Here is a 23954-nt window from a genome sequence, read left to right as displayed (position 1 = left end):
GCTTCCAGGCACTAAGCCGTCAGCACAGAGCCCAACACAGGGCTCAAACTCATGAACCATGAAATCATGACCTAAGCCAAAGTCAGAGGCTTGACCAACTGAGCCAACCAGGTGCCCCATAAAATGTTCTTTTATGGCTATAACCATAGTTTTGAAATTGGAAAGTTAATTTAAGTAAATACATTTACATGAACTCAAATATTATAATCTACCTTTTATATTCTGAAACACATAAATTGGGTTCTTAGTGTCAGGGGATAGTAAATTGATCTCATAAATAAATCACTAAAATATTATGAAAACTAATACATCTAGATCTCTTCCATAGGTGCTAAAAAATGGTTTAATGGGAAAGAACTCTGAATTAACCAGCACCCACTAAACTAATTTTAAGATGAGAAGCAGAATTAGCAAATACAGAAAACACAAAAATGTCAAAGCAAATAATAATCTTTTAAAAATAACACAGCTAGATGTCTGTCAATTCTAGTCAGCCTAGAATCCCTTTCCTCTAAGTCTCCTTTCACACTGGCTATTAAAGTAGATGTAAGTAGACACTAGCTATACAAATCACTACTTGGCTAAAGACTTCCTCTGGAAAGAGAGGGTGTCTTAGATCTCACATAGTAACCAAACTCTGCTATGAATTTATAAAAGTTGCTTGTAGGATGTGACAAAATCTTGAGTTCTGTCACCAATACTGTTGAGTGGCTGCTACCTGAAATATGAGTTAAAACAGCTTGTGTAAGTGAATCCTCAGTTTCCATCATGAATTCTTGGAATAGGAAAAGAACAGAATAATCTATTTTTCCAGTCCTAGGAGGGTGGATGACCAAATCCCACCCCAATGGGCTAAGACTGAACCATGGCAACAATATTTAATTTGGTCACTTGAAGCTACTCACATTCATATGCTAGCCACTTCTTCATATTCAAAGAGGACATGCCTCCCAGGTCTTATTTATTTTATTATTTCTCAACATGCATTCTTCCCACAGTCAAAGTTTCTCCAGAATACTCATTCAATAAACAATTAATAAAAATATGTGTTTAGCAGACCATCATTATATCTTAACTTCAAATGGCGATTTGCTTTAAGTTTCCCAGAGGGTATGAGTAAAACCATTTCCATCTTAATTTTTTGTTCTTTCAGCGAATAGAGGGGAAAATCTGGTAGGAATTTAAAAACTCAGATGAAAAGCAGTATTACTCCTGGTGCAAATGCTTTCTACTTTAGGAAATGACCTTCAGAAAGATTATGGACTATGCCACTTATCTTTCACTTCTCTTTACATAAAATGTATCTGTTGACCAACTTCCTCATGGCTGTCTTTACTTCCTTATTCCTCAGGGTATAGATAATGGGATTAAGTAAAGGGAATATCACAGTATGGAACACAGACACCACTTTATCTAGGGAAAAGGAGTCAAATGGGCGAGCATAAATATAGATGGATGGTCCAAACATAAACACCACAATGGTGATGTGGGAATAGCAGGTGGACATGGCCCGGCTGGTACTCTCACCTGAGCCTGAATGTTTCTTAAGCATGGCCAGGAGGAAGGCATAGGACATTAAGAGAGCAATGAAACATACCACAGAGATCAGACCACTGCTAAAAATCATCACTAATTCCTCTGGGAAGGTGTTGGCACAGGCAATCCGGACAACTTGCGTGATGTCACAGAAGTAACTGTCTAACTCATTGGGTCCACAGAAGGGAAGTCGAACAATGAGAGCCACTTGTATTATAGAATGAATAAAGCCCCCCAACCAGGAGAGAGCCACCAGGATACTGCAAAGACGTCGATTCATGATAGTAGCATAGTGGAGAGGACGGCAGATAGCAGCATAGCGGTCAAAGGCCATTACTGTAAGAAGAAACATCTCTGAGGCTCCAACAAAGTGCAAGAAAAAGAGCTGTGCAATACAACCACCAAAGGAAATTCTCTTCCTTTCCACAAAGAAGTCGACAAGCATCTTAGGGGCTGTGATGGAGGAGTACCAAATGTCAAGGAAGGCCAGATTAGCCAACAGGAAATACATGGGTGAGGTCAACTGAGGGTCAAGCCTGATGGTGCAAATAATAAGAATATTTCCTGGAAGGATGAACAAATAGAAGGATAGAAATATAACAAATAGGACTAGTTGTACCTCTCGAGTCTGGGATAGGCCAGTGAGAACAAATTCTGTCACTTTGGTGTAATTTGCAGATTCCATTTCTTCACTTTTTAAAAATAATATGGCTGTAAAAAAATAAAGAAATTACAATTACTCCAAACGGCATTTAACTAGATTTATTTTACTGCTTTTGAAATCATCAGATTGGCCTCTATCATTAAGAGACTGTATTAGGATGTATTTGATTATCCCATTTGATGGTTGATAAGCCAAAATTGGGAAAAAGTAAGTGAGGACCTGAAAATTAGAAACACTGAAACCATATGAAGCATGCCACATCTCAGAAACCAAAGCCCCAAAATAATTTAAATAGAAATTATTAATTTCTATTTCTTTATGAAACTCAGCAGTACACTAATTCTTTCCCCATATATCTATCTTTGTAAGAAATATGTGCAGCTACTTATGAGATCAGCCAAATTGTAGACTGTTAATAAGAAAAGCAGATGTTATTTCTAAATTTGTTTGTTGTTGTTGAGAAATCTAGCCAACTTGGAAACTTACTTCTCTAATATCAGGTACACTGTTCTGGCAGTATTTTATTTTTAATCCTTCAAAAAGATCTCGGGACTTCATGTGTAGTGAATGGACATTTCTCCCTTAACCAAAGCCTATACAGCTTAATCCTTGGTAATAGGTAAGCAGCCACAATATACCACAATGCATGGCCACAGATGATAATTCTCTGGTCTATGATCGAATATCATTACTGCACTGACCATGTATTTTATCCACTGCCCCAGGAAGATAGGAAGAAGATAGTGATATAATAAATGGGTTTGGTTGCTACCCAAGCTGACCCATTCTGTCACTTCAAGATGACAGTGGGAATAAGATTATTGCTAAAATTTTGCTCAAGGCCTAGTCTTGAACCTACTACTATTAGATAAAACAAAACCCATCAAATAAAAATAAGATAATCATTCACTTTACCAAATATGCTTCCTATTTTAAGTAATATAAAAATTGTGCATCAAAGTAAGTATTTCTTAGAACCAACACCCAATACCAAAGAGTTGCTTCTGTTCAACTGATGTGCTGTTTTATAATATTGCCTCTCCTCAAGAGGTAAGCATAGAAAAACAGAGTTAAGATTCTATGAAACCAAAGAGATGAAACAGCATCTAGACACTAAAACTTGTGTAAACTATTGACTGAAGTAACCCAGTGTCTCTTCCTTGGAAGCTACATACTCAATTTGTGCATAAATTTAATGACCATAGACATATGACTTTCAGATCTAATATGTTACAAAAGCATTCATAAAGAAGGGATGGTTCACTACAAGTAAACACATCAAGAAAAGACCAGTATTTGCCAGCAATCTGACACAAAAGGCAGAAAACAAAAACACTCAGAAAGCTCAGCATTGTGGAACTTTTTAGCAAAAGGGTAAATATACCCACACTCATGAATAGCCTAGGGTGGGTAGGCCTTATTGAGTTAATTAATCATGTTTAGTAAGATAGTGAAATTTAAAATTCAGTTTGGAAAATTTTTAATCAAAAGAAAGATAATGCTGCCAATTTTCAATCCTCAACTTTCTTAAAAGCATGATTATCCAGAATAACATATTTCCTAGGAATCCAGAAAGCAATGGTTTTACTGTATTTACCTGGAGAGGGTGCCTGATAACCTCCATAAAACTTTACCCATGATGTTGAAAGCTCTAACCTAAAACATATAGTTTCTGTGTTACTTCTATAAATTACTCATTTATTCATTCAACAGCTATTTAGGGAATATCTACTATGTGCTAACTGCTGAGAATATAATAATGAACAAGAAAATTTGGTTTCTGCCTCACTGAACTTCCATTTTAGAATATAGACAGATAACAAATTAGTAAACAAGCAATAAGTAAATGAATGAACTATATAATCAAAACAAATAATTACCACTATTGATAGGAGACAAGAGAGAAGTAAAAAGGGGACTATGATAGAAAATAAATGGGAGTGGCACATGGTGGTGATGGTGATGGCTTTTTTAGAAAAGCATCTTTGAACTAGTGACATTTCTACTAACTTTGAAAGCAGAAGAAAAGCATTTTAGGAATAAGGAAGAACAAATACAAAGGCCTTGTGATAGGGAAGAGTTTCTAGGAACTATAGAAGACCTGCAACTAGAGAGAGCCAAAAGACCAAGTATTATGATCTATAAAAACAAAATTATATTTTAACAGCTTCCAAAATATTTTAGAACAAAATCTAGAGAATAACTTAACAAGACTTGTGATTTAGAAAAACACTGCTTTGCAAATAAATTGAAGTAGGATTAAGTGTGACTTAAACTACAGATAAAGCAACAGCCATTAAGAGAAATTTAGTGTTTTTTTTAGAAAATACTTAGGAGATGCCAATGGCAGGATTTAATGTTGAATTGTGTGTTGTTATTGTCCTACTACCAAAGTCAATTGGAACTTGAGCACCATAATGGCAAACTATTAAAAAATATATCTTTATATCTCTTTGTCAAAAATGAGGTTCATCCATAACATTCAGGTTTTTAATAAATTTTGAGTGAATCTGACATAAAGATTTAAGAATGCTCTGTCCACACTCTAAGAAAAGCTTGGGTTGTGCCAATAAAGCCTGGAACAAGGAATCATGTCTGTGGAAATTCTGAAGGAAGCTAAGCCACCTATGGAGCCTGACATAGGGCATTTCCTTCCTAGGCTGCCATTTAGGAAATTGCTATTCTAAGCCACTACTTATTCTTAGAGCAGCTGTGTTGCTTGGTCAAGTGGGTTTTACTTCATCCTGCTTACACCTATGCCTCCTAAGTTTCTTGAAACAAGCCCTCTCCTCCTTTCGTTCTCTTGTCATTGCCGTGTACAACATGGCAATTTGACATACATATTCATAGTGAAATGAGTACTATCAAGTTAATTGATATAATCTCTTCACACAGTTACCATTTTTTTCCAGTGACAAAAACACCTGAAAATTACTCTCTTAGGAAATTTTCAGTACTCAATACAGTATTATTAATGACAGTCATCATTCTGTACATGAGATCTCTAGACTTATCATTCATCCTACATAACTACAGCTTTGTTTTTGACCAACATCTCTCTATTTTCCCCCACCTCTCTGTCCCTGGTAACAACCATTCTACTCTCACATGGCTAAAGAAATTGTGATATAAGGGATTGCATGGTTGGCTAAGTCACTTAAGCAACTGACTTCAGCTCAGGTCATGATCTGGTGGTTTGGAGTTCACGCCCTGTGTTGAGCTCTATGCTAACAGCTCAGAGCCTGGAGCCTGCTTCAGATTCTGTGTTTCTTCCTCTCTCTGCCCCTCCCATGCTCATGCTCTGTCTCTCTCTCTCTCAGAATAATAAACATTAAAAATTTAAAAAAAAAAGAAATTGTGATATAATAATATATATAATTCCATCTTTAAAAAAAAAAAGAGATCCTAATATTTACAACAACATGGATGAACCTGGAGGATGTGCTGGGTGAAATAAACCAGACAAAGAAATACTGCATGACCTCACTTATATGTGGATTCTAAAAAAGCCTGCTTCTCTTTTAACAATATCTGGTGAATTCCCATTCTGTGCTTATTCTGCAGGGATATAGTATCTAGAGGATGACTATGGAGATACCTAGAAGTACAGAGGCTCTCCCTACAGGCGAATGAACTGTGAACTCTCCTTAAGGGAACAAATGCTTAGGGGAAAACTAAGAATCTGTACAGAACTTCTTCCTTACCAACAATGCAGTGTGTATCCATGTATCTAGCCAAGCTCTCAGTAATCACACAGAGAATAGATATCTTGCAAATAGAGATCTTGAGGAATTAGGGAGTCTATCACATAGATCCTGAAATAGTAAAAGATGAAACAGCTCAAGAGATATGCAGTTACCTTTATACAAGAGGCATTTTAAAAATATTATCTATCATCTATGACCATTGTTGATTCTCTTTCCTTAGATGAAGATGTGAATGAAGAATCCAGTGTTTCCCAGAGTAAAAGTCACTCATCCTAGCCACTCCCAAAAACCAAAAGCTCACAACTGTAAGAAGTGCTGTCAGACTCTGCTTTAATAACATCAGGTAGAAGGAGTAAGCTGAAACTGAGAGGCTGGAGAAAAATGGAAGAAAAGTAAGTGCTGTATTGAGTAAGTAGACAAAAGCTGTAAAAGAAAGAGGAAGTTTTTAGTCCTGCATGTCTTCTGAGGATGAAAAGAGTCCATCTTTTTGGATCACATTGTTACCAGTGAGTATTCATTTAGATGAAAAAGCAAAATAGCTTTATAAAATAAATAAAAATGTTCATAAATAGATTCAAGTGGTGATTTATTGAAAATTCTTCTTCAGAGAAAAGTACTTTAGCCTTTCAAACCTTTCAAAGATCATGGGACTATGGTGAAGGCTATGTAGGAAAGCTTTAGCCTTACTGGGCTAGGGGACAGAGCAAAAGAAATCCTGAGAAATAGGGACTAAGGTCAAGTGAGGAAGGGAGGCGATAGGCAAGCACAGTAGAAAGGTACTAGATTTTTAGAATATAGATGAGTGCAGTTTAGTTTTAAGGAGTACTCTACCTCAGTAAGATTCATCTTAAAGCAAATCATTCCAAAAAAGATATTTTTAGAATAGTAGGATAAGGAGTCACAAAAACAATGTTATTATTTGAAATATTTTGTTTTGTCTTTATGACCCATCCCATATGTTACACACACATACAGACATATCTATTACACACGTCTTTAATTTATCCAAAATATTTACAAAGAATTGAATTTTACAAAGTGTAGGATACTTATATGATGCATACTCCAATTTAAAAGACATCTGTAAAGAGTTCTGAATAAGAATTAAGACACTTGGATTCCCATGACAGCTTAGTCACTGAAATCTGTGTGACCTTAAGAAGGTCATTCAATATTCAATAGTCTCTTTCTCCCTTCCCCTCCCCATGATCCTCCATTGGATGGGTTAGTAGAATATTTATATTTACAGTATAAGAACTTCTATACTTTTTGTAGCATGATAATTTATCTATGACTTTAATAAACTTCAGAAACGACCTCAAAAATATTCCATCAAATTGTCAATAATAAAAAAATTGTTTGTTTTGTTTTCAGAAAAAATTTAAAAAATATAAAAAAGAAGGTCATTCAACTTCCCTCTACAGAAATTACTTCCTAGCAACATGAAAGCAACTTGAATTTTAGTGAATAACCTAGGTGTATAATTCTATGATTCTATGAAGATAAAATTAAGAATTTGTGTGACAATGTGGCAGGACATTGATTTAACCACCCCTGTAAATATACACAACACATAAAAGAGATAACTTAAATTCATTTTCCCTATTCCTAAGACATCGAGCTTACTTATCTTACTAAGGAAGATAGGGAGGAGGTAGTATACAAAAACATCTTCACCACATACAGGGGTTTGTGGAGACCAGGGATCTTGAGTTTAACAAATAAACCAATAGCAAAGAATACCAAAATGTATTAATTATCTAGATTTTCTAGATAATAACTGGACAAGAAGAAAGCATTAAGATGTGAGAAGGGCTTATTTTAATATGAGAGGATCATTTACTACTTGTTCATTTCTCTTAAAATAGATATGTAGTATAAGTGGCTTGATTCTAATCGTAGCTGACCAGTTACTAGCTATGTGATCTTGAGCAACTCACTTCTCTTCCTTAATGTGTCCATAAGTGCAATGGAGATAGTAATAATACCAACGTCATAGTTTTTATTGCAGGAATTAATGAGCTAATGCATGTAAAGCTCAGAAAAATACCTCAGAAAAATATAGTTCATACTTAAGTTACTATTATTGTCATTATTATGATAATGATGATGTTTATATTCCCTTTGCAAAGAGTCAAGTACAATAAAGAAACTATTATTCTCACATATAATTTCCAAAATATTGCCCTTTAAGGTCTGTTTGTATTTCTCTATCCCCAACTACTCTCCTTGGATCCAGAAGACTAAATTTGAGAAACAGCTTAGAGAAGAGGTCAGTAACATCTGACCTCTCAACACTATTTTCTCCTGTTTTCCCCAGACTATAATCCTTTGTGACTGTTGATAAATCTCTATTATTAAGTCCTCTGACTCGTCTCAGAAGGCCTTGTTTTCAAAGTGCCTGAAATTATGTATGAATAATTTCCAACAAATACCAGAGAAATCTGGGCTCCCATAGTAATACTCTGTTCATGTCTCCAAAAAAAATCTTTACTCAGTGCATGTAGTTTTTCAGTTTATATTTTGGCCAAAATGTAACTGAAACCCTGAGCCCCTTGAGGACATGAAGAATGTCTTATTTATATATCTATCTAGTGCCTAAGTTAGCTTCTGCCACACTACAGTCATTAAGATATGTTTATTGAATGAATGAATTTATAAGTGAATACGCAGTAGATGACTTTATAGAAGAAAGATGTCAAATACTTCTAAATCTAAATGTTTTATTAATCATTTGGTATTTACTTACTCTGCTTCATGAATCCTGATTTTGTTTCCTGGAGTCCTCTTTTTAAGATATTTATTATACCCATATTAATTTCAAATGAAAGCTTGCTTTTAAGGTTTTTTTTATTCACTTCCAGAGTTGTCATGATTACCAACTCCAGTCCCCTCAAAATGAAACATGTCAGGCCCCATCTCCTGAATCTTCACAGAGATAATCCTGAAGACCCATCATAAAAGAAGCTTTTCCTGACTGCTTCAGGAGTGACAGGATTCAAAATTTTGGAAGGTTATTTTCATGATTTGGCCCTCGCTGAAGACCCATAAGTCAGAACAACCTTTTCTGATTGAAACTATTTAAGAATGTCTCACCTGTAAATATGAGATGACCAAGTCATCTTCTAAATGTCCAGTTCAGACTTGGGTTTAAAAATGCCTTACCTGTGGACATGAAACAAAAGAAGAAATAGTTTGTCCACCATGGTTAAGGCCAGCTCTGTATGATCACCATGTTTCCCTAACACCTTTCCTTACTAGAAGGTTCTGCTTCTTACCACTATTCTTTGGCTATTTTACATAGTTATTCCTATTATATCTACCTCATAGTTTCAAAAAATAGAGTGGTTTATGTAAATATCATAACACCATTATTTCACCTACCAGTTGCTAGTGACAGTCTTGGTGTAGTCAAGGACTATAGAGAGGGTAAAGGTGTCTCTTCCCTCATCCAGAACAGAAAACTTTGCTTCTATATTTTGGTATATATCAATTCCTTCACTGATGTAACAATGAGCTAACTAGCATCATGGATTGTGACTAAGAAAAGCAATTCTCTGGAGGCCCAGCTAGCCAGTTAGGAATAAAAACACTAAGGAAATAATTTAAAAGTTGCTGTGTGCTTCATCCAAGGAATATAGAAACACAATATCTGAATTTTCCAGAACAAGTAAGGAAAATGGATCATTTCCCTAGGTTAGAACTAAAAAGTGTTATGATATGGTATATGTACATTTCTATTCATTTAGAGATATTGGTTCCTTAGGAAATGGAGATCTATCAAAATATAATACTACCTGAATTTCTTAAACAGTTTACTGATATTTGCAATAGAAATCTTAGGTAATAACTCCTTAAAATTTCTAACTTTTATTCAATGTCTTCAAGCTTCACTTCAAGCTTCAAGTGCTTAGCTATTATATGTCAGTTACTGCAGTAGGCACCAAGCATATATAATGATGAACAAGAGAGGAACTGTCTCTATTTCCTTAAATCAACCTACAATTGATTGTCCATCTATCAATCTACACACTCTTGTCTGTACCTCTCACCTAGAAATGTTCTCTGAAAACTTTAGGTAGGTGAGGTAGATGATAGATACATGATAGATAGATAAATAGACAGACAGACAGAATTTTAGGTTCTATTTCAAATTTATTCTATCAGCTTGATCTCCATCTCTTATCTTTCAGATATTTTTTCCTCCTAAAATTATCTTTCTATTATACTCTCTGTAAAGTGAGGATGACTGAGTTCCTTTAATAAAGTTGCAGGATACAAATTTAATACACAGAAATTGGTTGCATTTATGTACACTAATAACAAATAGCAGAAAGAGAAATTTAAAAATTACAATTTACAATCATGTCCAAAAGAATAAAATATCTAGAAACAAACTTAACCAAATAAGTTGAAGAACAATACTCTGAAAATTATAAAACACTGATCAAAGAAATTGAAGACATCACAAATGGAAAGATATTCTATATTCATGGATTGGAAGAATTAATGTTAAAATAGCCTTACTATCCAAAGAAATCCACAGATTCAATGTAATCCCTAACAAAATACCAACAGGATTTTTCACAGAACTAGAAAAAAATAATCCTAAGATATGTATGGAACCAAAAAAGATCCTGAATAGCCAAATAAATCCTGAGAAAGAAAAACAAAGCTAGAGGTATCACAATGCCACAACATACAGGCGGAGAAGGACAGATACCATATGTAGTACATATTTAAATATGGCATTGTGATATCTCTAGCTTTGTTTTCCTTTCTCAGGATTTATTTGGCTATTCAGGATCTTTTTTGGTTCCATACATATCTTAGGATTATTTTTTTCTAGTTCTGTGAAAAATCCTGTTGGTATTTTGGGTGTTATATGAAAACCAATTTGACAATACACTATTAAAAATAAATAAATAAACATTGAATAAATAAATAAATAAATAAATAAATATGTATTACAAAATGATAATAATCAAAAGAGTATGGTACTGGCACAAAAGTAGACACATAGATCAATGATACAAGATAGAGAGCCCAGAGATAAACTCACATTTATATGGTCAATTAATCTATGACAAAGGAGGCAAGAACGTACACTGAGGAAAAGAATGTCTCTTCAACAAATGGTGCTGGGAAGACTGGACAGGTATATGCACAAGAATGAAACTGGACCACTTTCTTATACATTAAAATAAACTCAATATGGGTTAAAACCTAAATGTGACACCTGAAACTATAAAACTCCTGAAGAGAACATAGGCAGTAATTTCTTTGACATCAGCCATAGCAACATTTTTCTAGATATGTCTCCTCAGGCAAGAGAAACAAAAGCGAAAATAAACTATTAGGACTACATCAAAATTAAAAGTTTCTATGCAGCAAAGGAAATATCCAACTGAGAAAAAAGGCAACCTACTGAAGGGGAGAAGATATCTGCAAATGATATATCCAATAAGGAGTTAATATCAAAAATATATAAAGAACTTATACAATTCAACATCAAAAAATAATAATAACAACAAATAACTGAATTTGAAAAATGGGCATAGGATCTGAATAGATGCTTTTCCAAAGATGACAACTGCCCAACAGATACATGAAGAAGAGATGCTGAACATCACCAACCATCAGGGAAGTGAAAAATCAAAGCCACAATGAGACATGACCTTATACCTGACAGAGTGGCTAAAATCAAAAAGATGAGAAATAGCAAGTATTGATAAGGATACGGAGAAAAAACAAACTTTGTGCACTGTTGGTGGGAATGTAGATTGGTGTAGTCACTATGGAAAACAGCATGGACATAACAAAAAATTAAATATAGAAATACCATATGATCCAGTAATTCTGATACTCGATATCTGATACTGGATATCAAAAAGATATATGCACTCATATGTTTATTGCAGTATTATTTACAATAGCTAAGATATGGAAGCAACCCAAGTGTCCACAGATAGATGAATGGATTAAAAAAATGTAGTATATAGCTACAATAGAATACTATTCAGCCATAAAAAAAAAAGAATGAAGATCTTGCCATTTGTAACAGCATGGATGGATTTAGAGCATATTATGCTAAGTGAAATAAGTCAGATAAGGAAAGACAAATACCATATGATTTTACTTACATGTGGAATATAAAAACTAAGAGAAACAGATCCATAATTACAGGGAAAAAACTAATTGGTTGCCAGAAAGAAGCAAGTTTTGGGGAAGTTAAAGGGATTGGGAGATACAGGCTTCCAGTTATGGAATTTGGAGTTAGGGAGTTTCCATATCTACGCTCTGCAATTCCCGTAAGGTACAAAGATGTTAACAGCTCTACTGCTTCCACCCCCTAGTTATGGTGCTGTCCCATGTGACTCCTCCATATCTACAATTTTATAGACAGTCCGTTTGTGAATTTCTCTTTGTGAATTAACCTATCTTGAGTGTGTCATCAGCTTTCTGATAGGGTCCTAAATGATACAATTTTCTATAAATGTGTCCTTAAGCCCATCAAATTGTTCCATCCTATTGCCTATACCTTTATAATTAAAATGTTCCCTCATCATCTTAGATAATATAAATTCCCACTCTGTTTTCCAAAACCTCTCTTCCTGGGGCTTCTATCCTTCTGCTTTCTTCGATTTCTATTGCCCTCTATGCCTGATGCACAGCTCTCATCTAAAAGTGGTTTTGGCCACCCCTGCATTGATTTCTTTTTTTTTTTTTATAGTTTATTGTCAAATTGGTTTCCATATAACACCCAGTGCTCTTCCCCACAAGTGCCCTCCTCCATCACCACCACCTCTTTTCCCCCTCCCTCCCCCTTCAACCCTCCGTTCATTTTCAGTATTCAATAGTCTCTCAGGTTTTGTGTTTCTCTCTTCCCCCAGTTCTCTTTCCCTTCCCCTCCCCATGGTCCTCCATTAGTTTTCTCCCATTAGACATATGAGTGTAAACATATGGTATCTATCCTTCTCTGCCTGACTTATTTCTTGAGCCTATTTCTTCTTTGTTGTTTTTGCTGGGACATATCTCCCCATACTTTCAAAGGAAGTGTACTTATTGAATAAATTTTATAAATCTTTGCATGACTGAAAATGTTTTATTCTATGTTCACACCTGATTGATGGCTTTGTTCTATATAGAATTCTAGCCTGAAAATCAATATTAGTTACTTTTGCCCTCTACTGAAGAGATCGGTGTTGTTACTGAATACTCTAATGCCTTTTGGAGTTTGCATACTTTTTTATGCCCTGTATTTTTTCCTGTCTCTCTCAATAAATTTATAATCTTCTCAATCTCTAAGGCAATAAAATTTCATAATAATGTGCCTTAGTTACTGTTTTCCTATCACTAGGGTGGGCACTCAGTACATTGTTTGTATCTGGAAACTTAAACCTTCCTATGAGTTTTCCTTTCATTGTTTCTTTCAAATTCCTCCCCTCTGTCTTCTCTGTTCTCCTGAAACAAATATGAGTTGAATGTTTTAACTCTTGACGTGATTCTTAATATTCAGTGTTTGGGGGCGCCTGGGTGGCTCAGTTGGTTAAATGTCCAACTCTTGGTTTTGGCTCAGGTCATCATCTCATAGTTTGTGAGATCGTGTCCCAAGCTGGTTCTCTGTGCTAACAGTGCAGACCCTGCTTGGGACGCTCTATCCTCCTGCCTGTGCCCTTCCCCTGCTCACATGCACTGTCTCTCAAAATCAATAAAGAAACATTAAAAAAAAGTTATTAGTGGTTTTTAAAGCAATTTTTTTTCGTGCTATCTCTGATTCTACCAAATTCCCTTTGGCCTTCCTAAAGGCTCACTTTTTACTTCAACTACCTTATTTATGTACATTAAAAAATTAGCCACCAAAACTTTGACCAAAAGCAGAGATCAGTAGAGCAGAGCTTACTGACTGGTAGGCTTCGGATCAGGATTCTAATAGACAGGCATTCATTCCATTTGTGATCTCCAAAGGAAGAACATGAAGGACTTTTCTCTAATATAGTTTAATTTCTTAGTGCAAATATGTCAACATTCTGTTTGTGAAGGGTATGCATATGTGAGCATCTGGGAGTGAGGGGTGAAAAGAAAAGGTGGGAGACTGAACCATTCCTTTCTCTTAATCTTCCTACTACTAGCCCTGAACCCCACCATCATCCCTACCCAGTGCCCTGGCATCTCAAACATGTCAGGGATTCAGGGAGGCAAATCTGTCTATTTCTCCTCGGTATTCCTCTCAGTTGCTACTTTCACATTAGCCTTCTCTACTCTGCCATATCAGTTGCCCCACCTTTGTCTTCTCTCTACCAAACATCTGCTGAAATCTTTTGTCTGCATCCAACTTCTGTCCTATTTGTGAGTCGAAACTTATTTCTTTTAGTGTTATTGTTATTTTATTTAGATCTTAGTAGGAAAAAGGAAAACTAATGTAGCCCACAATTTTAAATATAAGTTCAGTGTATTTATTATTTTTTTAAATAAGTACTAGTTAAAAGGATAGAATGATCCTTTTTTTACAGAGGAAAGGTAATATGAAAAATAACTATAGGGAAATGCAACAAAACATTAGTGGTGGTATTTTAATATTTTAAAATGAGGTCACCATAAATAACATCAAGTCTCTGTTACTAAGGGGAAAAAGGATCAATGGATACTGGGGTAACAACAGGCAGACTCTGTCACAGATAGGTATTTGCATTCAGCTCTATACCATACATAAGGAGCAGACAAAAGGTAAGATACGTTATTTATATTGTTAATAAGTTGCAGAAATGAGGTAAAATCCAATAAGGGAATAAAAACTGGGAAAAACTGATACCATTTTGTAAACTATATGGAGCTGTGCATAAGGCACACAGAAAATAGATGTTGGATGAAAATAATCAGAGCAGAATCCTTGAAAGATCTGAGTCATCAAACAAGATCTAAAAAGTTCCTCAGAATAAAATTGGCTCTTCTGAAACACTGAGACCATCCAGTTATTTTCTGACCTTTACAACAAAAAAGAATCTATTCTGTACTTTTCAAAAACTGAAAATACATTTAACCAAAATTTATAATACATCTCCTTGACTCAGTCATTTCAATAGTTCAAATGTCAATTCATTTTAGTTGCTTTAATCTATTTTATGTATTGAAATAATAAAGTAGGACAGGTTTTAGTATAAATAATAGGCTACTAGGATGATAGAGAGTATTCAAATTTTCTAACAGGATCTTTAAAACATTGCTCCACACAAAGTATGTAAAATGTACCCTTTTCCACCCTGTACAGAAACGTCCTTTAGGCAGTTTATGAATTTACCTCTTAATTGTATGCAGTGTATATTTCTAGGTATGCATTTTCTGTATGTTTATGTTGTATTATCATTATCTCTTTATGAATCCATTTCACCTACTAGATTATGTGATATTTGTGGGGAAAGACTAGGAAAGGAAAAAAAGAAGGAAGGAAGGAAAGGAGGAGGGGGGGAGAGTGGGGAGGGAGAGTGGGAGACAAGGAGGCAGTTTCTGGGAAGTTACACTTCTGTTTTTAAGAGAAATGCTCAGATTCCTCAGAGATCTTTCAAATCTCATAACATTATTCTATATCATCAATTATAGCTTAAGAAACCTTAATTTGAATTGAAGGAATCTAAAGCAGTTAAAGAGATACTGAGTCAGAGTGTTTACTCTCCTACTCTACAAGTGAGAAAGGATAAACCTTAACAGCATAGAAATGTTTTAAGTTTCGCCCAACTAAACACAGAAAATAAAAGAATATCAAATTATTCCTGCTTAAATGAAAAGTACAAGATAGTTGATTCTAGGGATTATTCCTTAAAAATCATTAAGTTACAGATGATTTAAGGTGTCCACTAATTCTCTGATTTTGCAATTCTGACAAGTTATCCCTTCTCCTTCTCCTTCAAGGAGACCTTGTGACTCCATATCCGTTTCATGGCATTCTTTACATCCTCATTCCTCAGAGTATAGATGAGTGGGTTTAGCATTGGGGTTATGGTAGTATAAAACACAGACACAGCCTTATCCAGTGGGAAAGTAGTGGAGGGACGGAGATAAATAAAGATACAGGGGACAAAGAAGAAAGTTACTACAGTGAAATGAGAGCCACAGGTAGAGAGAGCCTTGCGCCGGCTCTCTGAAGACCGCTTGCGAAGACTAAATAGAATGACTGTGTAGGAAGCCAGAAGAATGAGGAAACACCCCAGAGAGATGAGACCGCTGTTGGCAACTACCAACATATTTACCAAAGTTGTATCAGCACAGGCAAGCTTTAGGACTGGGTGGACATCACAAAAGTAGTGGTCAATGACCTGATCCCTGCAGAAAGGCAGCTGAAAAGTCAGAAGGGTCTGAACAAAGGAATGACCCAGGGCTCCTAACCAGGACAATGATGCCAGCACAATACAAGCATTGGCACTCATGATGGTAGTATAACGGAGAGGTTGGCAGATGGCAGCATAACGGTCAAAAGCCATAACAGTCAAGACAAAAATCTCCGCACAACCAAAAAAGTGGAAGGTAAACATCTGAGTTACACAGCCCCAGTAGGAAATGGTCTTTTTCTCAGAAATGAAGTCTGCAATCATCTTGGGACCTGTGGCTGAGGAATAGGCAATGTCCACAAAGGACAGGTTACTGAGGAAGAAATACATGGGCGTATGGAGCCGGGGTTCAGAATAGACTGTAAGCAAAATGAGCAGATTTCCCACCATGATCACAAGGTAGAAGAGGAGAAATAAGCCAAAGAACATCAGCTGCATTCCAGGATCTTGGGAAAGTCCTAGGAATATAAATTCAGTGACATTGTTAGCCACTTCCATGAGGACCCAGGTGGTACTGGTTTGGTGGCTCTGGTTCTCTGCAAAAATAAATAATATAAACTAATGTTAAGTATGATAAAGCCTAACAGGAACAGTCTTATGAAAATATTTAAGTGATGCTAAGTATAGTAGAGGAAACTCAATATTTCTTGAGCATAGTTAATTTTCATGCCACATTATTGACCTACACTTGATTTTCTGTTACACTCAGACCTATAGTTCTTTTCCCTCAAATAACTATCTAGAGAATATGAGGAATATTTTTTATTGGATTTAATGTTGTTTCCTAACCTTCCTTCTCTCTGTCTCTCTCTGCCTCTCTCTTTGTCTCTTGTATTGTCAAAAATTCTCTCTGGTATGGAAAATTTTAAAATAATTTTTAAATAAACTAATTTTTGAGGCTTAACATAAATATAAGAAGTCAGAACCTGAGATATGGATGCCAAATTTCTTAGATGAATCTTTTTAAATATAATGTACAGAGAACAACTTTAGAAGAATAACATAATACTTAATCAAATGATAAAGACTATTTTTAGTTTCTAAATTGGGCTGGAAGTTTCAATGCAACTAAATATTAAGTTGTTTTTAGTAATGAAGAACAAGAGATACAGGGGCCTCCTGCTTACCAAAAACCCATGCTTACCAACAACATTCTGGGAGTTTGAGTCTTAATATTTGGTCTACATGTGAAAATTTTATTTTGCTTGCCAATAAGGAATACCTGAAGAGTGGTCAATTTATACAGAGAAATATTTTTCTCTGTGTTGCTCTAAAGAGTTGAAAAGCTAAAACTTATTGAGTCTCCTATCATTCTAAGTCCCTTTGCTTTGAAATAGGCTTCTGTCCTTGTAATCATAGGTAAGAATCAGTAATCAAATCTCCATACAGATAATTTTATAAATAATGGTTAAAGAGTAAATGTCTAACACCATTTACAAACTATATACAACAGGGATGCTCAAGGCATACAGGTAAAAATATTGAGTAAAAATTATCTTCTTGAAAGAGATAAATAATAACACAGGATATAAAGAAGTTCCTCAGAATAAAATATGGCTCTTTTGAAGCACGGCAAATTACTAGCTCTCTTCCATCTTTGCTAGGAACACTTCTTTTCTGCCCGGATAGTGGAAGCTGAGTGATGTAAGTCTAAATATCCCCACCAAATGGATTACTTTAAGTAAATCTTCTTATGTTCTTTGAATCTTGGTTTTCTCATTTATAAAAGATGGATAAGTTTTTTTACTTCACAAAGCTGTTATAGACATAAAATTAGATTATTTGTGTAACTTTTTTTTGTATTTATGAGGTGGTTTACTCTGTCATTTGAGTCTGTGAAGTGGGATCCTTCTAGTAAGTAGAAGTTTTCCTTTGATGTAGTCATCTATTATATAAAAATTATATAGACAAAAATACAAAATATTAAAATTTATCCATAATTTTATTCCTGAGATATAAACAATAATATCTGTCCATTTCCATGGCATACATATTCTTAATAGTAGGGATACTGGTAGTAAATATTTACTAAGCACTTGACTATGTGCAGGATTATATACTAAGATATTAGCATATATTATCTCATTCTATCCTCACAGCAACATCATATCTCCATTTTAAAGAGAACCAAATTTTGAAGAGGTTCAGTAAATCATCTAGTGTAACACAGTAAGTGAATAGTCTGGTATTTGAATTGAAACATTCTGATTCCAAAGCCCACACAACACTTATCCCCCTAAATAAGTAATACGTAGAACAACAAGTGAAAAGATAATAATGATAGATGATACATAGATAGGTAATAGATGATAGATGAAAGAACAAGAAATAGAAAGAAATACAGAGAAAGAAGAAAAAGTAAAGAAAGAAGATAAACTTCTCATGAAAGAGAATTTTTTTTAATCCACTGCTCTCTTATTGATTACAGGGATATTCTGACACAATACCAGCAAAGCCAAATTGTTCTGTCATAAAACTGGCAGAATTGTTAAGGGTTGAAAAGTCATTTAGGTAATAATAGAAAAACACTTCTATTGTACTTACTGTATGCCACGGTTGTTCTAAGTGGTAATAATTCATTTAATCCTAACATTCTGACAATGAAGGCTATCAGCATTATCCCCACTTCAGAGATAAGGAAATTGAAGCACAGAGAAAATGCATAACTTGCCCAAGGTCACAGAGCTAAGCAATTAACAGAGTTGGTATTTGAACCTGAGCAAAGCAACTTTAAATTTTCTTTTCTTAGTGAATATGCATACTGCTGGGGCTGTGGGACTGTGGGCATCAAAGTCAGCATGACTTCTTTCTCATTTAAAAGTCTTAAAATTTCTGTAATAGTCAAAAGTCAAATAGTCTGCTAATTGTGAAGTTTTTTGTTGTTTTTATTTTTTATTTTTTAAGTTTATTTATTTATTTTGAGTTTAGGGGCATAAAGAGAGGGAAACAGAGAATCACAATGCAGGGCTTGAACTCACGAACCACGAGAGAACCATGAGATCATGACCTGAGCTCAAGTCAAGACTCAGACGCTCAACCTACTAAGCCACCCAGGCGCCCCTATTGTGAGGATTTTTAAAGCTGTATCAAGTACTTTGAGGCAAAGACTACATTTGCAACTGGCAAGATCATCATGACATTCAGAGTCTGTGCCCAACTTTGATTTAACTTACGATGAGAATGTCGTAAGTGATGTGGAATTGATAATCTTGACATTATTTCACTGAAATGTGTTGACAAACAGAGGAGGCCCACATCTAAACCAGCAATCCGAGTTCTAGAGGAGAGTCAGAGACATGTCTCTAGAGAAGGTCTTCACTGAGTGGAATGTTGAAAGGTGAGCAAGAGTTAACCTGATCATGAAGAGGACTGCAGGATGAAGGCACAGAAGACAGGGCAGGGCAAGGAGGACATTCCAGGCCTGATGGGCTGGAATATATGAAGACAAAGGGTATGAATCATCATAGCAACCCCACTGGGGAATGCCCAACAGGTTTAACATGATTCAACACAGAATCCATGGAAATAAATGTCAGGAAGTGAGGCTAAAAAGGAAGAGGAGTTCAGATCATAGTCTTGTGAGTTAAGTTGAGGAGTTGGAATTTATCATGAATGATTTGGTGGGTCATGAAGAAAGATCACTCCAGCAGCACAAGGGCAGCAGGCATAAGAGGTGGTGAAGAGTAACTGTTACAAAGAAGCCTGAAACTCAGCTTTCCTAGGTTCAAATTCAAGCTCCCCTATTTGTTTACATTAGGACTTCAGGAAAGTTACTTAACTTCCCTTTGCTTCAGTTTTCTCAAGGGTTAAATGTAGGTAAGAACAGCACACAGTATTGGGGCACCTGGGTGGCTCAATCGGTTAAGAATCTGACTTCAACTCAGGTCATGATCTCAGTTTGTGAATTTGAGCCCTGCGAGAGGCTCTGTGCTGACAGGTCAGAGCCCGGAGCCTGCTTCAGATTCTGTGTCTCCCTCTCTTTCTGCCTCTTCCCCACTCCCTGCTCAAGCTGTCTCTCTTTTCTTTAAAAATCAATAAACATTAAAAACTCTTTTAAAAAGGAATAGCACACAGCACCTAGTTGCTATAAGGATTAGGTATGTATCATATCAAAAGCACATATGTACATGGCACCCTATAAGTGAATCCATAAGTATCATCCCCATCTTAGTGACCAGAGAACAAGCTGACTGGAAGGAAAGAGAAAAGCCTGGATAGGAGTCATCTTAAGATGCTAAACTCCTTACTACATTCATCTCCTAATCCCCATTTACATGTTCCATGCTTTCCATGTTTAGAAAACTGATCTCCTGATGACACCCACTTTCTCAGATACATTCTTTGACTAGAGTAGTAGCAGAAAATAGTCCATATTTTTTAATCACTTTCTTTCAGAGTCTAAACAAGAATACTGAAAGATGTCTGGGCAGCTACTGTATTCTTCTTGAATAGTGACAATCTCAACTTTATCCAGGATTCCCTCAGAAGCTATTAAAGTCTAAGACCAAGATCCTTCTACTATTTCACTGGGAGAAAGAGAACAGGATTTAAAGATAGAACAACAGAGCCTGACTCAACAGCTCTGCCTCTTACAGGCTGTGTGATCTTAACACCATTTTTCTTGCTTCTATTAACTTCAGAGTCCTCTCCTGTTAAAGAATAATGCCACACATGGTAAGGATCAAATTAATTAATGGACATAAAAGAATAAGTTACCTATAAATCTAAGTCATAATCATTTCAGCAAAAAAATAAAAAATAAAAATAAATTTAAAAAATTCAGAAGCATCAGTATCCAATGTCTGAACACTGTGGACCAGGTATATGGGACTCACCACCATTTCCACTAGTTTATACAGGTTCTTAGGTGAGATTTTGTCTCCCAGATAATGCCAAAGAATATATACTAGTTATAATGGGACCTCTGCTGTTAAAGAAATAAGATCTCTCCTTTAACTTCATAAGCCCACTTGAATTATTTCAAATAAAATAAATAGCAAGTCTGCAGCACCCTGAAATTCTCTGAGAAAGAGATTCAGTCTTACTTTCTTCTGTGAACAGTTTGCAAGGAACAGGGATAAAATTCTGTATCTCCTTCCCAATAACAAGTCCCATCCCATGGCAATCTCTTTGTTCAATAGTGTCCTCAACATCAATATCACTCACAGAGACAAGGACATAGAAAACATGTACATGTTTTCATGCCTCTGGTCATTTGACATCATTTTATTATCTATAGATACTTTGAACTTTTATCTATTGAAAAATTTAAAGTCCCAATTTATCCTGTCCTAATTGTCTACAATTGAGGAAGAAACTTACTAATTATGTGTGGAACTGAGAGATAAGGAATAATAATCTTAACAGGTCTTCAAAAAAATCTGCAAATGTGTTAGAGTAACACAATATAGATTATTTAAGGTACCATCTATATCATCTTCTATATTTCATGCAACACCAATATTTATTTATCCTTTCACTTAGTATCTATTGAGCGCATTCTCTGTGTCTGGCATTGTGCTGTGAATATAGAAAAGGTAAGTAAAACCTAATACCTGACATAAAGCATTCATTTTAGAGTAATATGTTTAAAAGACCTTCTCAAATCTTCTTATACTGGACCAAAACTTATGTAAAATCTTATGCTTACATAGATAAAAAAAATATTAGTGATAGCCTTGATTTTATTCCACTCATCTAACCATGAGTGAAACTAGTGAAGTGTAGGAGGAAAGTGAATTATCTAGGCTTCACTGTGAGTGATAACGCTAGAACTAAATTTCAATTGAAATAATATTGATACACACCTTAAACTACAGTAAACTATTTCCTACATACTTAAAAGAATTATTAGAACAGATGTTTTAAGTGGATGAAGAATTTAAAGATTCCTCTTTGTCCCTGAATATGATTTGAATCAATGAAAACTGCCCTTGCATCTCACCCTGGTTCTTGTCATTACAGATGGGAAACTTACTCTGGCTCTCTTCTTGAATGTGGTCCCACGACATGGATTTGGACACCCTGAGATCTTCTTGGACCAATAGAACTTTCTGAGATGGAAATGTGATCTGTATCTAGATATTCATGCTAAAAGAGAAATGTGTACAGTGATGTTTCTCTTATGTGTGTGTTGCATTTCACAAAAAAATTATGCCTACAGCCTGAGAAGAGGTTCTGTTTGTTCATTTGTTCTCTCTTTCTCGCTCAGGATTTTATGAGCTTATAGCCATGCCACGGCTTCTGACCTTGGTGTGTAAGACTTTATTTCTGTGTTCCTGGCTGCCAAGAGAAAGAAACTGTCAGCAATCTTTATGCATCATCACAGTCCTGAGGGAATGGCTGGCCAGATGATTAGGCAGCATCTAGAGAGTATTGTTAGGAAGAGAAAGTGCAAGGATTATTCCCATTAAGTGACCCTTGTAAAACTATAATGAAGGCTACTTGGTAAATTGCTAGTTAAAAATATGCAGGCTATCTTTACAGCTTTGCACAAGTTACTAAAAGTTGGAGCAAAGTAAGGTTGATGATGCTCAGCCTCACTATACTGGAACACTAACCCAAGTATATTAGTTTATGAATCTATTAAAGGGTCTTCATTTAAAAATTCATTTTAAAAATTGCTGAAGCTCAAGTACACAAGAAATAGTGGCACAGTAAAGATACATGAATGAGTTTCTAAGGGACTTAGGTCAAGGGGGCTTAACAAGAATTGAGGTTTAGACCTCTGCCCTCTAGTATAAAATGTGTTACTGAATTGCAGCATGAACTTTTGGGTCATACCTAACGTTCTGTATTTGAATGGCAAAACCACGACAACAGAAAATACAGGAACTCAAATAGCATTCGCCTTAGTTAGGGTGCTTTTCTAAGGCAGAAAGGATTATCATGTTGCAGTACAACAGTGCCTTTTGTTGTTATTAGCAACAGTTTATTGTTCTATGACTCTCTAGGTTATAAATAAAGGGGCTGTTTAGACAAGGAATAGCTAACTTCGGACATATTGTTTTCACTGGATTCCGCACACAAATTCTTTCTCAGATGAAAAATTGTCATGTGCTTCTCTTTCTTATCTTTCTATTCTTTCCTTTCTTCCTCCCTTGCCTTCTTCCTAAGTTCCTTCTTTTATTTCATTTCCTTCTTTCCTTTCTTTAAAAACACATTTAGGGGCGCCTGGGTGGCTCAGTCAGTTAAGCGTCCAGCTTCGGCTCAGGTCATGATCTCACGGTTCGTGGATTCGAGCCCCGTGTTGGGCTCTGTGCTGACAGATAGCACAGAGGCTGGAGCCTGCTTCAGATTCTGTGTCTCCCTCTCTCTCTGACCTTCCCCTGCTCACACTCTCTCTGTCTCTAAAAAATAAATGAAAAACATTTTAAAAATCTTTAAAAAAACACACATTTAGCAGACAAAGAAAGACAAATGTTGTATGATTTCATTTATATATGGACTCCAAGAAAAGCCAGTCTTGTAGAAACAGAGGGTAGAATGGTAGTTACCAAGGGTGGAGGTGGGGGAATGGGGGAGATGTTGTAAAGGGGAACAAGCTCACAACTAGAAGATCAATATGTTCTAGAGATCTAATGCACAACATACTGACTGTAGTCAATAATTACTTCAAAATTGCTAAGAGACTAGATCTGAAACGTTCTTATCACAAAAAAGAAATAATAATAGCATGATGTGATAGAAGTGTTGGCCAAAGTTATAGTAGTAATCATGTTGCAA

The 23954-nt window shown here is 35.5% G+C and overlaps 2 protein-coding genes and 1 long non-coding RNA gene across 3 annotated transcripts in view; 1 reads left to right on the top strand and 2 right to left on the bottom strand.

Annotated features, from left to right (window-relative positions):
* Nucleotides 1-1279: 1279 nt before the first annotated feature.
* Nucleotides 1280-23954, bottom strand: part of LOC115302071 (olfactory receptor 4M1) — a 153304-nt gene continuing 130629 nt past the window's right edge. Inside the window, exon 2 of the mRNA XM_029952069.1 lies at nucleotides 1280-2247. Within this exon, the coding sequence (XP_029807929.1) occupies nucleotides 1280-2221 (942 nt within the window). The 5' untranslated portion in view covers nucleotides 2222-2247. The remainder of the gene's footprint in view (nucleotides 2248-23954) is intronic.
* Nucleotides 15789-16727, bottom strand: LOC115302072 (olfactory receptor 4S2-like). The gene has a single exon (XM_029952070.1). The coding sequence runs from the start codon at nucleotides 16725-16727 to the stop codon at nucleotides 15789-15791; it is 939 nt and encodes a 312-aa protein (XP_029807930.1).
* LOC115302084 lies at nucleotides 17834-22397 on the top strand. The gene is made up of 5 exons (XR_003913411.1): nucleotides 17834-17873; nucleotides 18329-18398; nucleotides 20625-20903; nucleotides 21714-21766; nucleotides 22194-22397. It is a non-coding gene; the product is annotated as an uncharacterized LOC115302084 (long non-coding RNA).

The sequence above is a fragment of the Suricata suricatta genome, chromosome 9 (genome assembly GCF_006229205.1).
Source record: "Suricata suricatta isolate VVHF042 chromosome 9, meerkat_22Aug2017_6uvM2_HiC, whole genome shotgun sequence".
NCBI classification, from domain to species: domain Eukaryota; kingdom Metazoa; phylum Chordata; class Mammalia; order Carnivora; family Herpestidae; genus Suricata; species Suricata suricatta.
This window is presented reverse-complemented; position numbering and strand designations above follow the sequence as displayed.

Excerpts from the sequence above, each read along its gene's own strand:
- LOC115302072 (XM_029952070.1), bottom strand. The coding sequence starts at position 16,727 with ATGGAAGTGGCTAACAATGTCACTGAATTTATATTCCTAGGACTTTCC.